Here is a 15,531-nt window from a genome sequence, read left to right as displayed (position 1 = left end):
CTATTTTTATATGCCTGCTCCCAAAAATGTTAAATACAAATACGTGTATATACTGCCTTTATGCAGAATGAAGCAATATTTACATAGAAGTACTGGTTTTTATAATGTGCCTTTTTAGCAACAGATATATTTGCATTTAAATATTTTATATGTTTATCTCTTCTATCAATATAGACAACCTATTTAGATAGATAATGATCTTATTTTCTTATTTACATCACTGGTTGTACACACGTAATATGCAGAAGATAATGTATTTGTATTTATAATTAACATTTCACGCGCATACTGTACAAACAGAGCAGATGTGTTGTATATAAATATATTTATGGATCAAAATCTTCTAGGCGAAAACAAAATATTTAATGATACCAAATTCCTGCAATGAGAATTATATATATATATATATATATATATATATATATATATATATATATATATATATATATATATATATTAGCAAACCTCCATAGCATCAAAGCAGAATTGTATACATATTGGTTCGTTAACACAGGGGTTTGCTCATATTAATAAACAGGATGGGTCTGTTGTTGATATAATTCCTTGTGTTTATGAACAGAATTCTCTGTCTTCTTGTGCAAGTCACTATTTTTCCCCTTACAACTAAAATGAGTTCTTTAGGACAAGGACTCACAACTGCAAAATTCTATATACAGTCATAAGAAGAAGATTAAAAAAAAATATATATATATATTTTTTAACGCAACAGGAAATGTATTTTGTTTACAAAGCGTCTGGATATTAATAGAAGTGTAGAGGTCTGGCATTCTTTAACAGGGGAAAGAAAGGGGGATATTTGCAGGTGTTCGGTCACCCTAGCAATGCTAAAGGCATCTGGGGTTGTTTTATTGTCCTTGTTTTGAAAACAGGCTTTTGTAAGGTTGTGGCAGGGCTGAGATACAGAAAGAATGTCAGTCTACACAAAAGGCAGGGTGATGTCACTGCTCAGATATTTATAAGGTGGTGTCCAAAGGCTCCTACGCTATGGAAAAAGCTCTGGCTGTTTAGAAGGCAGCAAACACACAGGATTGTCCTTAGTGAACCAACCTTCTACCAGGGTTCCAGGCGACTGTAAAGGTATTTGAAATTTGATTTCAGAATGCAGGAAATTGATTCTACCTATATCTTGGGGTGTGCAGTGTACACTGTTTATGCTTGGCGAGGGAGAGACAGGCTCAATGCAATTAGATACATTTTACTGTAAGGAGGTAGTGGAACTTGAAGATTATCAGTGATAAATAAAATAAAAGTACTGGTGCTCCGGGGTTTGTAAATTAGAAAGTAGTGGGACACTGAGGTTGTAAATTAAAATACTGGTTGTTGCTGGGCTTGTAAATAAATAATGAAAAACGACAAAGTAGCGATACTCCAAGTCACTTAGGACCATCACATCGTTTCCTACGGGTCTGTATCTAGGAACTTGAGGCGTTGGAATACATGTGTGTAACCTCCATTTTGCAGGCCATACAAACTAAAATGCTGGGATGCCTTATTGTCATATGGAGATATAGCATGGCACATGCACCATGTCACATACAGTACAGGCTCTATTAACAGCGTACTGCCTATTTATTATAAACCATGCTCAGAGACCGCACAGAAAATCCCAGTAATACTGCAGTGTTTTTGTCTGTTCAACTTCAACTAGGATATCTGGAATTCAAGGGGAGGGCCACAATACAGGGGGGGGGAGGAGGGGGGGGGGACAGGACATACCAGAGATATACTGTGCTTATATGTACATACAGAGGTAAGGGGAACATTCCTATCCCTCCCCCATCCCCCCAAATCTGATCAAATGTTTTACTTTACTGCAGGGAGAGGTAGCAATGGAAAAGAAAGTTACTGTAGTGTTCAACTGATAATCAACATTATTAGGGCAGTTCTTGGGGGAAATATACGTTTTGGGTTATTTATTTAGCCTGTGATTGAAATGTCTTTATAGATGTTGTATGACTACCCTGTATAAGGTTTTGAAACCTTATTTCAAGACATCGCTCTCCCTTTTGTGTAAATATTTCAAACTGTTAACATAGAGGTCAAACCATTGAGTCTTTAGGTCTGAAAGTACAGAGATAATGAGAACCCACCATGTTCTGCATTCCTGTCTACAGTCATGTTCTAGGAAGCCTTTCATGTTGTCTATTGTCTATATGTACCGTATATTACAACAAAGACCCTTAACCAATGTGCTGTGAAGTTATTTTCACCTTGCCAGTGAAAATTCCAGCCATATACATATGAATGGAGCTGAAATCTTCCCCAAGAATGGGTGGGCACCACCACAGCCTATTGGGATATATATATATATATATATATATATATATATATATATATATATATATATATATATATATATATAATCTCATTCAGTGTGGGTACATATCTGTATATATGTAGCAGGCTGAATTGTTCTCTCTGCTGTGGTATGTTGTGACATATTACAACAACATTGCCATTGAATCCTATGAGAAATGTGATATTGTGAGTTAGGACAACATAACTACCCTTTAATTTCTCACCCACAGGCTCTGCCCAACAGTCCCTTAGACCAGCTGAAGATTCGGGGAAGGATTATCCAGTGTTTCATTTTGTAAGGGGAACTATTTTTTTCCCTTCATTTTTTTTCTTTCTGGGATTTCTTTTTTCCGGGTGAGGATGAGGACAGCGGAGGACTCGTCTGGAACGGTTCTTCACCGCCTCATTCAGGAGCAGCTGAGATACGGGAATCTCAGTGAGAACCGTACATTACTGGCCATCCAGCAACAGGCTCTGCGGGCCGGAGGTGGCGGCGGAAGTCCGAGGTCGTCCCTGGAAAGTCTCAACCAAGAGGAGGGGCAGATGGCACCATCCACAAGGCAGGAACCTCAGGGGCAGGAGTATCACTGTGACCATTTCTATTTGGAGAACCCGATGTACAGAGCTTATGAGTCTCAGCACAAGGGTGAGGAGCTGCCAACCTATGAAGAAGCTAAAGTCCACTCTCAGTACTATGCGACTCAGATCGTCCAGCAGCTAGACCACTGTCCCCATCAGCAGGACCAGTCCCTTAAGGAGCTGAAGCATGGCCATGTCAGGTCTCTGAGTGAACGTCTTCTGCAGATGTCACTGGAACGCAATGGTGCCAAGTCACAAAACCTCATGAGCTCCTCTCACAGCTTCCCCCAGCTCTCTAGGCACTACCAGCAGGTAGCGGTTCGTGGGCAGCGGGAGGAGGAGGTGCAGTACAAAGGGGCACCTCCGCAGTACCCGAATTATGGACCCCCAGAGCAGCACATCAGCGGATACACGCCACAACAGAGGCGCTATTCTGGGGAACTTCCTCTATACCACCAGCCTGAAGTCAGGTAAGAACAGAGCCTTCTACCAGATATCTGGCCGGAATGTCCTACAACAGTAGGGATAATGTAGAGCTTGTAACGTGTGGTGGGTGACTGAGGAGTGGCGCTATCGTTAGAGCCATAACTTCTATCAGAAGATCATTGATTGAGTAAAATTACTTATTTATTTCCTTCTTCTGCTACTGTATAATACCTCCGTTCTGTATTGATTGATTGATTGGTCTTTGTATGTGGTTGTCGATAACGATATAATGGAAGTCACAATAAAATCCAGATGGGATTTCCAAGCATAACGTGTAATTTCTCACAGTAACAAGGTAGAAAATATAGGCTTTCCGTCAGGGTGAATGAAAAAGAAGGGTCAGTTTTACAATCAGCGTTTCTATCCCCAGGACCTTCCTCAGGATTGTATTAAGTACGACTGAATACACTTATTGATTATATGTTCCTATATATTTTGATTTATGCCACTTTTTTGGACCCTCCATAACCTTATTGTGTCTGCCTTGCAACCTCTATTAGCTTTACAATGCATAATCAGGCAAACTGTCTAGGGAAACATCCATGTTTAAAATGAGTACAAAACTACAAAGTGTGCTCACATGGCATTACCCAGAATCCTTGGCTACAGCTCATGCACTCGAAGAATGGTAGAATACATTTTTTTTTTTTTATAAGACCTACATTTTATTATTACTCTCTTCAAAAGGGGAAGTAAAGAAGAAACGGTACTTTACACACTGGTTGTCACTGAAATTTAAGACCTCTCTTTGCTAGAAAAATTCAGTTAGCGGAGCCACGACAATCTCTTATTGTTCAGACAGGAAGAGATAAATGGAGACAGGAAGTGGCTTGGTTTACAAGGGGTGGGGTGGCAGATAATGGCTCAGGAACATTTTCTGTCTCATTACAAAACAATTTGCTCCCTTGTTAGATCCTGTAACCCCTTTGGTGCCAGAGGGGCGTTAAGGGCCTGACCCCTCATTCCAAAGGAAATTCCAAGCCCATTGTGACAGCCATTTTGAATTCCTGGAGATCCGGACACTGGCGGGAAAGGAAGATCTATTATTCTGAGTCTGCCTGCAAAATAAAATATTTCTGGCCCTCATCCTTCCATGCATTGGTATCTAGAATAGCACTGCAATTACAATTTTTTTAGCAAGGCGTACAGCTTCCCTTATATGGCGATAACACTCTTGTTTATCTCAGCCAGCTGTAAGCTCTGCCCTTTACCCTCTGTCTTGCGCTAGACTATATTGTTATGAGGTAATAACAAACATTCTATATGATCGTGAAGTAATAGAAAACATTCTACTTCCGACTATAGCGTTATGAAGTAATAACAAGTATTTGAAGGGCCATGTTTTCATGAAATAATAAAAAAAATATCTGGAATCTGGCAGCAAAAGGGAGGATACTGTCATTGTTAGGTTGTTTGCTGAAATGTTTTTTTGTAAGCTATCAGGGATTGCACCTCACAGGGGAGTTTGGTAATAGGGTGGATATATGCTTTGTTAAAACCCATGTGTCTACTTGTCTCCTGTAGGGTGATGCAGGATCCTAATCTACACTACAACCCAATGGCATCTTTCACCACATCCGGCACCCACATGGCTCGGATGGACGCTCTTTTGCGTGAAAACGAGAAGCTTCGCAGGGAGCTGGAGAACTACAGTGAGAAAGCTGTCAAGATTCAGAAGGTAATAGCATCACTAATACCATACGTTCTATTTCCTCTCTAGTTCGTTCCCTGTTCACTGATTTTCAAAATGGTGTTGTTTATTCCAAAGAAAAATCATTATGGCAGCTACGCACCTCTCGCTGAACTTCAAAAAGACTTCTCAGAGAAGCTCGGCATCAAACCGTTTCTCTGATCAGTCTCGGAAGTGTGCAGCTCTGTGCTGCCGGGTGGGGTAGAGCAAGGAGAATGATCAGCAGTGGTTGCAATGTGGACACTCTACTGGGGGGCAAAAAAAAGTTTAAATATTTGTCAATTATAGGGCATCACTTTTGTGGGCGAACTGGCAACGTAACTTCTTCACTCTTTGGGCGCTCCCCCTCTCATAAGCACTCGATCATTAAACTCCTCTACCTTGTCTTTTGTAATTCAGGGTATATTTAAACGTTTTTCGAGTGTAGCCTGACTGGAATACTAGAGAGCCAGTTCCAGTGCTTGCCCTAATTGCAACTCACACACACGTGTTACTAAGTGGATGGATTGGTCTCAGCAGATTTGTGGGGGATCTTGTTGGTGTCCTCCCTGCAGCTATGAATTCTTCCTCAGCAGCTGTTTCTCTTACAATATCCTGGCTGGTCCCAATCCTCGGAAAACTCATTATAGTCCTTCCATGCAGCCTGTCAACAAACAGGTCATTGTGGCAGGATACCCAGCTGGCCTGGGAGGGGGGCGGCTACCCCTCTCACTTTCGTTTTTGTCATCCCTGTCCCTTTCACTTTCTGCCACCCCTCCTTCTCTCTCGACTCCCCTTTAACAGCTGCAAGGGCTTTCTGCACAATGGGGCAGCCATGAGCCATTTGTTAAAGGGCTTTAGAAGGCACACGTAGAGCTGAGGGGCCAGTGACAGTTGCTCTAGTCTTGTGTTCTGCTTGAGCTGACCTGATGTTGCATAAATGAGCCATTGTTCAGGGATGAAAAGGTGCCTGTGTTAGAGTAGCCTCAGCTGGTATGGAGGAGGGAGGGTGAATTGAACCCCTTAGCAAATGTGTAATCCAAAGAGGCAGGTGGCACAAAGTCTACAGATATAGTCCAAGTGCCTTTAAAAAATTTTTAAAAATCAGCGATCCTGTGAGCGTCTAAGATCGTAGGCCCTCAGTTTATTAAGGATTATGCATGTTTTATGCTCTAAAAATGGAAAGGAAGATAGAAGATTTTAAAAAAAAGAAAGAAGAAATCCCTTTAAATACTTGTTTTGTAAACATATTAAAAGTAGTAGTACATATACATTATGTTAATAATAATATTCTTTTCTATATATCTTTTAATGTCATTTTGGTGTCTGAGGCACAGGGAGATAAAGTTATTTGCCCAAGGGCACAAGGAGATGACACTGTGACTAGATTCACCCACTTCAAAGGCAGTGTTTTTTTTGAAGTTCTTTGAAGTATATATACTGAGCTACAACGATTTAAAAAAAAAAAAACAAACTTCAGAAACAGTATATAAAGCCAGTACAGTATATTGCAGCCTACTTTCCCCACGGCATTCCCTGGCCATATAAAGCTGTTTAAAAACCATAAGAAGTAGTGGTACTGTGATCCCATTAAACATGACACTGATCCTTCCTGCTCCTCCTTCACAGCTGGAGACCGAGATTCAACGTATCTCTGAAGCCTATGAGAGCCTCATGAAAGCATCATCCAAGCGCGAGTCCCTGGAGAAAGCCATGAGGACCAAGATGGAAGGAGAGATGCGACGCATGCAGGACTTCAACCGGGATCTGAGAGGTGAGAGGACAGGGGCATACAAGCAGTTTTAAACCTGGGTCTTTCCTGTTATACAGCTGCAGTGTGTAAGCTATCAATCATCGTTAACTATCGACAATGGCTATCAGGCTTTAGTGAATAGACCCAGTGTGTTAAAAGCATCAAGACCATAAAAGTCCATGTACAATGAGAAGACTTAGACAATAGGACCACAAGAGGGACAATGAACCTCTTATAACTCCTTCTGACACTGCTTATTATCCTACATACCTTGTCTACATAGTATCAATGGAATTACCTTAAAACACAAGGTCCAAATGAAGGTATTGGTGGACAAGGCGTGCATACTTGTATGTATAGTGTGGGATTTATTTTAAAAATGCTCTCTCACTTTAGTGGTCATCATCCAAAGTCACCCCGACTGCAACCTTCTGACAAACAAACTGCACCAACTTTATTGTGCAAAAACATTTTGGAATCAATGTTGTTTTTCTTCCGTGTTTGATCTAGTTGTGGTGCTGTGGGACTTTGATAAATGACATCCTTTAAATGTTTTATGAATTGAATATTACATAGACTTTTGTAAAAGGCTAAAAAAGCTGCTCTCCAAAGTTTGAAAGGTTTAAAATTCCCTGAAATTGGGTACCATACTACATCTGTTTGTTTTTTTATGGCACTTTGACTGGGAGAAACAGCCTGGTAACATTGTAGACTAGGTTGAAAAAAATCCTACACCCTTGGAGCTCAACCTTTGCTACATTCTAACCGGATGAGATAAGCATAAATGAAGGTATATTGATGATGTTACTTTGTATCTCCGATTTATAAACTCATCGATTTCCCATTGATTTGTCTGTAGAACGCCTGGAATCTGCTAACAGACAGTTATCGGCTAAGAGCGCGGAGCAGAGAGAAGACAGCCAGGGTGCTGTGTCTAAACTTCTTGCTCAGTGTAAGTTCAACCTTTACATCCTGCACGTAGCAAAAACTACCATACAACCGCACTACTACATACTAATCCTTCTTACTAAAGTCTTCCCTGCTGCCCCGATGCGCAAAAAACACCACCAAATTTATCACATTTCAAAACACTTGATTGACAAAGATTTCCCCGTTCAGAGGACACTGAAGAAATGCAATTTGTTATAAAAAAAAAAAAGAGCCACATATTTGCTATTAGCATGGATTGATTTATTTAGGGTAGCCAGTTACAAAAGGAGGAGGGAGGAGTGTCTTGTGTTAAAAGCTTTCACTGTTCCCTGAAGAATTTTCTTTCTCTGGCAAACAAATTTGGAGGTCAATGTGACCTGCATTCCTAGAATTCCAGTAGCTGCTCCTCCATTACCCCTCCCCATGCAGGCTGTCCCATTGCTTAACATTACCCAGCCATTCAGCAGTGGATGGGTTAACCCGGAAAGAGCCTGGATAATAAAATAAAAAATATCATTGCTTGTTGATGAAAAACGTGGCCCGATTTGGATATATGTATACTACAAAGGTGGGATAAAGGGTCATTCAAAAGCAGCACCAGATTTCTCAGAGAGGGAAAAAACTTGAGGTTGAAGCTATAGGATGTTTTTTTTTAATGGTAAATCCTGTGCTGTTTGTTGGCACCATATGAATAACAAAATGCCCTAAATACATAGGGGTCTATTATGAGTCTCCTGGCTGTAAAAGTGGTGTAAAAAAACTGCACCAGATTTTAACTGAGGAAAAAATCCCCATATAAAGCAGTGGTAAATCTGGGGCGCTTTTTTTTAATGTTTTGCCCCAGTTTTGCATCCAGATGCCTTTGATAAATAACCTCCTGTGACTGCAGTAAGGTTCCCCTATTTACTAACAGTGACTCCATGCTATATAGTCCAAGTACAGTACTTTCAGTCACCTTTGTTGGATAAGACCTTTTAGCTTCACCTCATGCATATAACTGATATCCCCATGCTTGGGAGCTCGGAAACACTAGGAAAGAGAACAGGTCTTTCCAGGATATACATCCTGGAGCTGTCATCTCATTTAGCTTACAGTTCCAAGCCTGGGAACCTGAGTGTTTGCTTAACCTTTCCGTGGAGCATTAGAGGTGTACTGAAGTGTAGCGTAGTTGTTGTTTGTGACACCTTTTAATAGACGAACAAGCAAGTTCTTCAAGGATAGACTAATGTGGACAAAGATGTCCAAACCTCACTGGTCTCTTCTTCACATGTACAGAGCTTTCCAAAGCTCACGGGTCTTTTCTACACATGCACAGAGCTTTGCATACCTTATGTGTTCAATGAACTAGGATTTAAATAATCCCATTAAAAAAGATATTTTTTTCAAACTTCATAAATCTTTAGGTTTTTTTTTGCTTTGGATTTTCCCCTTATGCAGTCGGAAAACTTTGATAAATATACCCCTATAATAGACACACTCTGCTGTGACATTGATACGGTGCTTCTCTGTTTTTGGTAATTCAACTCTGGTCAACCACTGCATGTGAATTCCTACAATTTTCATGGCCCATATCTCTGGTTACAGAGAGGCGAAAGGAGGCTTATTCATTTTACCCAATTACAAGGGAGCAAACGTAATTTCAATCCATAGACTGAGTATAAGTGGCTGAGGCTGGAGTCAAACACACAATCTTGTGTATTCAAGACCAACACCTTAACCTTAGGCGTCCATCCAGTCATAGTAAATGAAAAGTTGGTCCTGAATACATATTCTCTGGGTTCATTTCCAGCCTCAATCACTTACCACCAACTAAACATATAAAATATATACCTACTGCAAGGACTTTATATGCATATACATGCACGTGCACTTATCTAATCAGATTTAGACCACTGGAAGTATCATTAACCCCTATACCAACCCCCGCAGCAGCAATAGAGAACCTATGTAGTTATTTTCTGATTGACAAATGTTATTTGTCCCGTAATAACCACACTGTCTGCTTTCCCCCTTCCAGGCCGTGAGCACCAGCAGGAGAGGGAGAATCTGGAGAGGGAGGTCACACTCCTGCGCAGCGCCAACGAGGATCAGCGCCGACGGGCAGAGCTGCTGGAGCAGGCGCTCAGCAATGCACAAGCCAGGGCGGCACGTACCGAGGACGAGCTACGCAAGAAGCGTGCGTACGTGGAGAAGGTGGAGAGGCTACAGCAGGCTCTAAGCCAGCTCCAGGCTGCCTGTGAGAAAAGGGAGCATCTGGAACTCCGTCTGCGCACACGGCTGGAGCAGGAGCTGAAGACTCTGCGGGCTCAGCAGGTGAGGAACAATGAGATGCATTGGTTTGTCCAAAACATTGTTGGTGAAGCTGGAAGAAGACATGTGGGTTTGAGACCTGCCTTGGCCACTTCGGGGATCTCCTGGATGTAAAAACAGCACCAGAATTTATCAAAGCAAAAAAATTGAAAGCAATGGGATTTTATTTCTAATTTAATCTGCTGATGTTTTTTGGACCATTTTGCCACATAACCTCCTGTTGATATTGTGCATGAATGTGGTTTATTCATAATAGTCTCTTTATAAAACTGGGATGCACATAATGCAAAAGAAATGCACCACGGAAAATAATTCCACTAATGAATCTGGCGCTGTTTGTGCCCTTGTTTTAAAACCAGTTTTGTAGCTGGTAGATCTCGATTCCTCCAGTATTTTAAATGTTGTTAGTAGTCTCATTAAATCGTTGGGTAGAAACAGGAACAAAGCTCACCCCAGTATATCTTTCAAAACAGAGGCAACCGTTGGCAAAGAGTGGGGGCCTCTCTCCAGAGCTCACTGTCCCAGTGCTCTCTGAACATCTCAGTGAGAAGGAGGAGCGGATCCTGGCCCTGGAGGCTGACATGACTAAGTGGGAGCAGAAGTATTTAGAGGAACGTACTATGCGCCAGTTTGCAATGGATGCTGCAGCAACTGCTGCTGCTCAACGCGACACAACCATCATCAACCACTCACCTCGCCACTCGCCCAACAACAGTTTCAACGAGGACCTGCTGATGGTCAGCCACAGACACCAAGAGATGGAAAACAGGTACGTCCATTCTCCTTTGGTCTTCACCAGCTAGATGTGGTGGTGACATCCCACGTTTAAGGATGATAGTCATGTAATTCTAGGCTTCACTTAGGTCTTTTTATAGTCAATGGTGGCTGGACCACTAAGACCAATGGTAACCTCCTGTTGTTTAGTTGTAACCACCTCTACTTAAATGGGCCATAGCACATCGTAGATATATAAAGAGTCTACTACTTGTGATGATCCCAGCTACATTCTTTGTTGATTTATGTTGCCTTTTACTGGAATGATATAGAAATAATACTTCCATGAGCTGGGATTAAGACCTTTGTTTAGTTGAAAGCTCACAAACAAGAAAACGTGTTATTTTCATATTGTATTCATGTTGTTTCACGATTGACACAACAAACTGCAACACATTAGTATTCGGAATCATCTAGATGTTATTGTCTCTGCTGTGATTTAGCAAGTCCATCAAACGCTCTCTGTCTGTTCAGATAATGAGAATTGTTACACTTCTCTTAACTAGAATCAAGACTCTTCACGCTCAGATACTGGAGAAAGATGCAGTGATCAAGGTCTTACATCAACGCAAACCTTACCAGGGGCCTCTCCGACCCGCCAAGTCTGTGTCCTCCATTTTCACACCGTCTGGGCCTCCCCAGAACTCGCCCTCCAGCGAGCGTCTGGCTGACAGCACCCCTAGTGGAGCAACAAGTAAGTGATTAATAAATAATAGAAAATGGGGGTCATCATATATAAAACATACAGCCCATGTAGAACTAACTGAAGGATATGGTCAAGCTAAGGGGTTGACTCCAGTTTTCAAACCACTTAAGCTTCGTGTTCACCTTGTTTGTCGGTTGAATGGTCCTGTCAGAGGCGTCTGCTCATGCACATCCATTTTAACAGGTGTCTCTATTCTCCTTCCAGCAGGGAAATCAGATGAACTGACATCTTCCTGCCTCGGCATCTTGCCCACTCATTCCAAGCACGGGAGCAAAGATGGGAGCACCCAAACAGAGCGTGCGGCTGAGCAGACAACTGTGACGGAAACCCCCCTGGACAGAAATACAGCCTCCTTGCTAGGTGAGTCCTTCATGCTAATGTTATGTATTATTTATTTATTTATTTATTAAATATTTTACCAGGAAGTAATGTATCATGAAGATGACGGGGGGCATGGTCTGGTGCTTTCAGTGAGTCAATGGTGGGAAGACTAACTTGAGTGCAGCATCTTTGCGTATCTGTGGTCAACTCCTTTCATGTTCTGACAACCAAGAACATTCTTAATTCTTAGTTAAAGTTAAATAGATGAAGCCTTGACTTTGTATGCTTATGTTCAAGCTTAATAAGCAGAATCCTTTTGTCAAAGGCTTTTTGTTCCCAAAAGCTTGCGTGTTTTGTATGCAGAATCACTGGAAGATGCTTTCTTTTTCCTTGTGAGAAGAGATGGTTGAAATGGCAGAGTTTCACAACTGCAGAAGCTGCACTCTATCACCTCCCCTCCCCCAGGCTGAGCCCGTGCTGTGTACTGCATAGCTGAGAGCTTTCTCCTCTAGCAATCCCTGCCAAGGCTTGGCCTCCCCTAGTGATGACTAATCCCAATGAATCTCAGCTATGCAGCTGGGAACAGAATGCAGGTGTGAGGCCAAGAAGCTGAGAGGGAAGGGGGAAGGGAGCAGTGCTTATGTTTGGAAGACAAAAAGCTCTCAAACGCCCCAAATAGAACCAACAGCCTTACAACCCTGATAGCTGTAGGTGCTTGTCTTGTTGCGAAACACGTAGTTGGCGTTGAGAAGGTTGTCTGGTCACCCCTTGAAATACCTTAACACATCTTGCAAGCACATCTTGTGTTGTTTGAATGGGGGGCTTCCCATCTCGCTGCTCGCGTATTACACACTTTTGCAACCTTACGTTTTCCCAGAATAGATCAGTGGTATACAGAGTGCTCAGATTTAGCCACAGTCCTCTGATGTCTCACACTTCCCAGAGAGTACATCACTTCCCCAGTACTCTTGTTGCTCAATCCGCACTGAATGTTAACCACACTACTTGTTTTGTGCTGCGAGGAAACTATGCATCTGCTGACCATCCAAACCCACAGGCATGCAAGGAATGTCCTCGCTTTGAATCTACTTCCCCTTCCCCCTTGAGTGAAACAGCCAATGAAAACAGACTGGTCTGACCCAATATACTGCGCTCTCTTTTAAGATGTTCAGATAGACAAAACGTAGCACTAAAAAGCGTAGAGTGTGTCGGATCTCTCTATCAATGAGAAACACGATGTCTACGCAGCAAAGACATGGACCCTGTGCCTTTACCGTTTCCATGTTACAGTCCATTGTGTAGGATTTGGTCCGCATCGTTCATGTATACACATATTGACTTGTGTGTTCACGTGCTGCTTGTCTCACCACTCCTCTATTTAATAGATTGTCACGAGGGTGAATCAAAGTGAATGGAATCACTTCCTTGCATAGGAAAAACTAGATCTATGGTCCAGTCATGCATAGCCAATGTGCTGTGTGTCCTACAGAATATGCAGTGAATGTCTCTGAATGGCTTTTACTGTGCAGTCTGTTTCACTCACTGGCATTTCAGCTATTATAGAATGAGGGTGAATAGCACATGAACTGCAGATGTTGTCATTTTAATTACTATCATATCTCTTAAACCTCACATTCCTCATTCAAGCAGAATAAGATACAGTAACCTCTCTTGTTATTGTCATGTGCTTTAACTCATTCAGTGCAAACACAATAGATTGCTGGACCCTCCTTTAATAATTTGTGCGTTTTTTTGTGTTTTTTATTTCTTTTATATAAATAGACCCCAAACAATATACAGTTTATTGGTGAAGAGTGGAGTTTTCTTTTAAGTATTGGAGTTTACCCTTGTGTCTCTTCTGCTTCTTACAGAAACCTTGGCTTCATCCAAAAGCCTAAACCTTTCCGAAATGGTAGAGATTCTTATCTGAGCCGGCATTTGACTGGACAAAACCCCTCAACCTTCAGAGAGGCAAAGACGAATTTGCATCTGGTCAAGAAGATGATGCTACGTATGGGCCCAGTGTTTATGGAGCTCACAGCTCTCATTGAGCTGAAATCAACAGGCTGTTTGATGCGGAAAGTGTTCGAATGTAGGACGTGGCTGGAGTTTGTGTTGAATTTATATTGTCCATGAGTTTGAGCTGCAATTGTAAATTGAGACATCTAAGAACTATGAGAACTTCTCTATTCCAAGTTCACACCCATCTAATGTTGACTCTTGTGGACTTCAATTGACATGATTGCCCACCATGGTGAAGGGACATCAGGATCTCAAATGCAGCCCACCTCCAGGTCCCTGATTTAAGCCTCCTTAAAAAGAGACAGACACTTATTTTCCATGGGAAGCAGAAGAAAGTCCACTTTTGGCTTTGAAACAGCCAAGGGCCAACACCTTTTGCTGCTACAGAGACCTACAGAAAACTGTTGGGGAGGGAAGTAATGAATTATTACCGGACTCTTGTCCTGAGCATTTTTTATGTAAATATTTTTGTGTTTATTTTTGTAAATTCCTCCTTCCCTGCATATTTATGCAACTGACTCATTTCTCCCCCTGCATTTCTGGCTTTCCACAAACTATTATGGCAAAAATCCTTAAGGACACTGGGATCCGCCATAGATGTAGGATATTGGGTTACTTCACATGCAAAGCATTTTTGATGGATCGATCTCAGTGACCGTCATTAGCTACTTTCCGAGATAGCTAGTTATTTGATCCCATTCACAATTACACCCCAGAAGTCCTGTGCCGTATTTATTGTATATTGTTAAAATTCCTCCCCTCTCCCCCCCTCCACTCGCTCATTTAACTGCTGTTGCAGGTCAATGGTGGTTAATTCACAACTCCATTCTTGTGCATTGTTTACAAAACGAGATCAACAGAAAATTGTATCAAGCAATTTTAAAAGAAGAGAAAAAAAGGTTGCCCTCTTTCTTTAGAAATGTAATATATTTTTCGGTATTTTATTTCCGCCTCTGCGCTGTGAAGTTCTGAGTTTTATTCCAAAGACGTATGAATCTGTTTTTTTTTTTTTTGTGAGTGTACTTAAGTTATCGAAAGTATTTAAAAATGTAAGCGTGGCTGTTTTTTCTTAATATTATTCTGCTTTATTATATGCTGCCTTGATGTGTCTGGCGCTGCTGTTGCAGACCCCGGAGTATTGTTATTTTAAGTACAAAACTAAATAAATTTCAAAAGAAATAATTGCAGTGGTAATTCGTTTGTTTATACATACGCAACAGCTCCACCAAAGATGCTAAAATGTGTGTCTTCACTAAGAACGGGAGGAAACTGTATTCCAGTATCGCTTATACACCTAGTGAACCCATATATTTTAAAGCTAAATATTTTGTGGACTTTGTCATGATACAACATGTTGACATTAAATTAACTCTGAGTGATTGAATTCATCTTATTGGGCTACTTGCGATAAGTGATTTGTTGTGTAGTACAATATGAGAAGTTATAGGGGGGCGATTATATGGGCAATAGAAGGAGTTATTGGGAGCGGGTATATGGAGCAATAGGAAGAGTTATAGGGAGTAATAGGAGGAGTTATATGTAGCAAAAAGAAGAGTTATAGGGAGAAGTTATATGAAGCAATGGGAGGAGTTATAGGGAGCAGTTATATGGAGCAATAGGAGGAATTCTTTTTTTTTTATTGAAAAAATGTTTCCAGCATTA

At 41.4% G+C, this 15,531-nt stretch overlaps 1 protein-coding gene across 4 annotated transcripts in view; it reads left to right on the top strand.

Moving 5' to 3' along the window:
- Window positions 1-15,051, top strand: part of AMOTL2 (angiomotin like 2) — an 84,207-nt gene extending 69,156 nt beyond the window's left edge. For 2 of the 4 annotated variants that reach the window (XM_075570276.1, XM_075570274.1), the window contains exons 2-10: window positions 2,550-3,368; window positions 4,909-5,062; window positions 6,683-6,827; window positions 7,666-7,758; window positions 9,754-10,049; window positions 10,520-10,815; window positions 11,327-11,514; window positions 11,731-11,886; window positions 13,719-15,051. In XM_075570276.1, the coding sequence (XP_075426391.1) occupies window positions 2,680-3,368; window positions 4,909-5,062; window positions 6,683-6,827; window positions 7,666-7,758; window positions 9,754-10,049; window positions 10,520-10,815; window positions 11,327-11,514; window positions 11,731-11,886; window positions 13,719-13,777 (2,076 nt within the window). In that variant the 5' untranslated portion in view covers window positions 2,550-2,679 and the 3' untranslated portion in view covers window positions 13,778-15,051. Of the gene's footprint in view, window positions 1-981; window positions 1,099-2,549; window positions 3,369-4,908; window positions 5,063-6,682; window positions 6,828-7,665; window positions 7,759-9,753; window positions 10,050-10,519; window positions 10,816-11,326; window positions 11,515-11,730; window positions 11,887-13,718 lie in introns of those variants that run through there. The other 2 variants (XM_075570275.1, XM_075570277.1) reach the window with 2 other exon arrangements.
- The last annotated feature ends 480 nt before the right edge of the window (window positions 15,052-15,531 follow it).

Source organism: Ascaphus truei, chromosome 14 (genome assembly GCF_040206685.1).
Source record: "Ascaphus truei isolate aAscTru1 chromosome 14, aAscTru1.hap1, whole genome shotgun sequence".
NCBI classification, from domain to species: Eukaryota; Metazoa; Chordata; class Amphibia; order Anura; family Ascaphidae; genus Ascaphus; species Ascaphus truei.
Note: the sequence above shows the minus strand (reverse complement) of the source record. Positions and strands in the feature narration are given on the sequence as shown.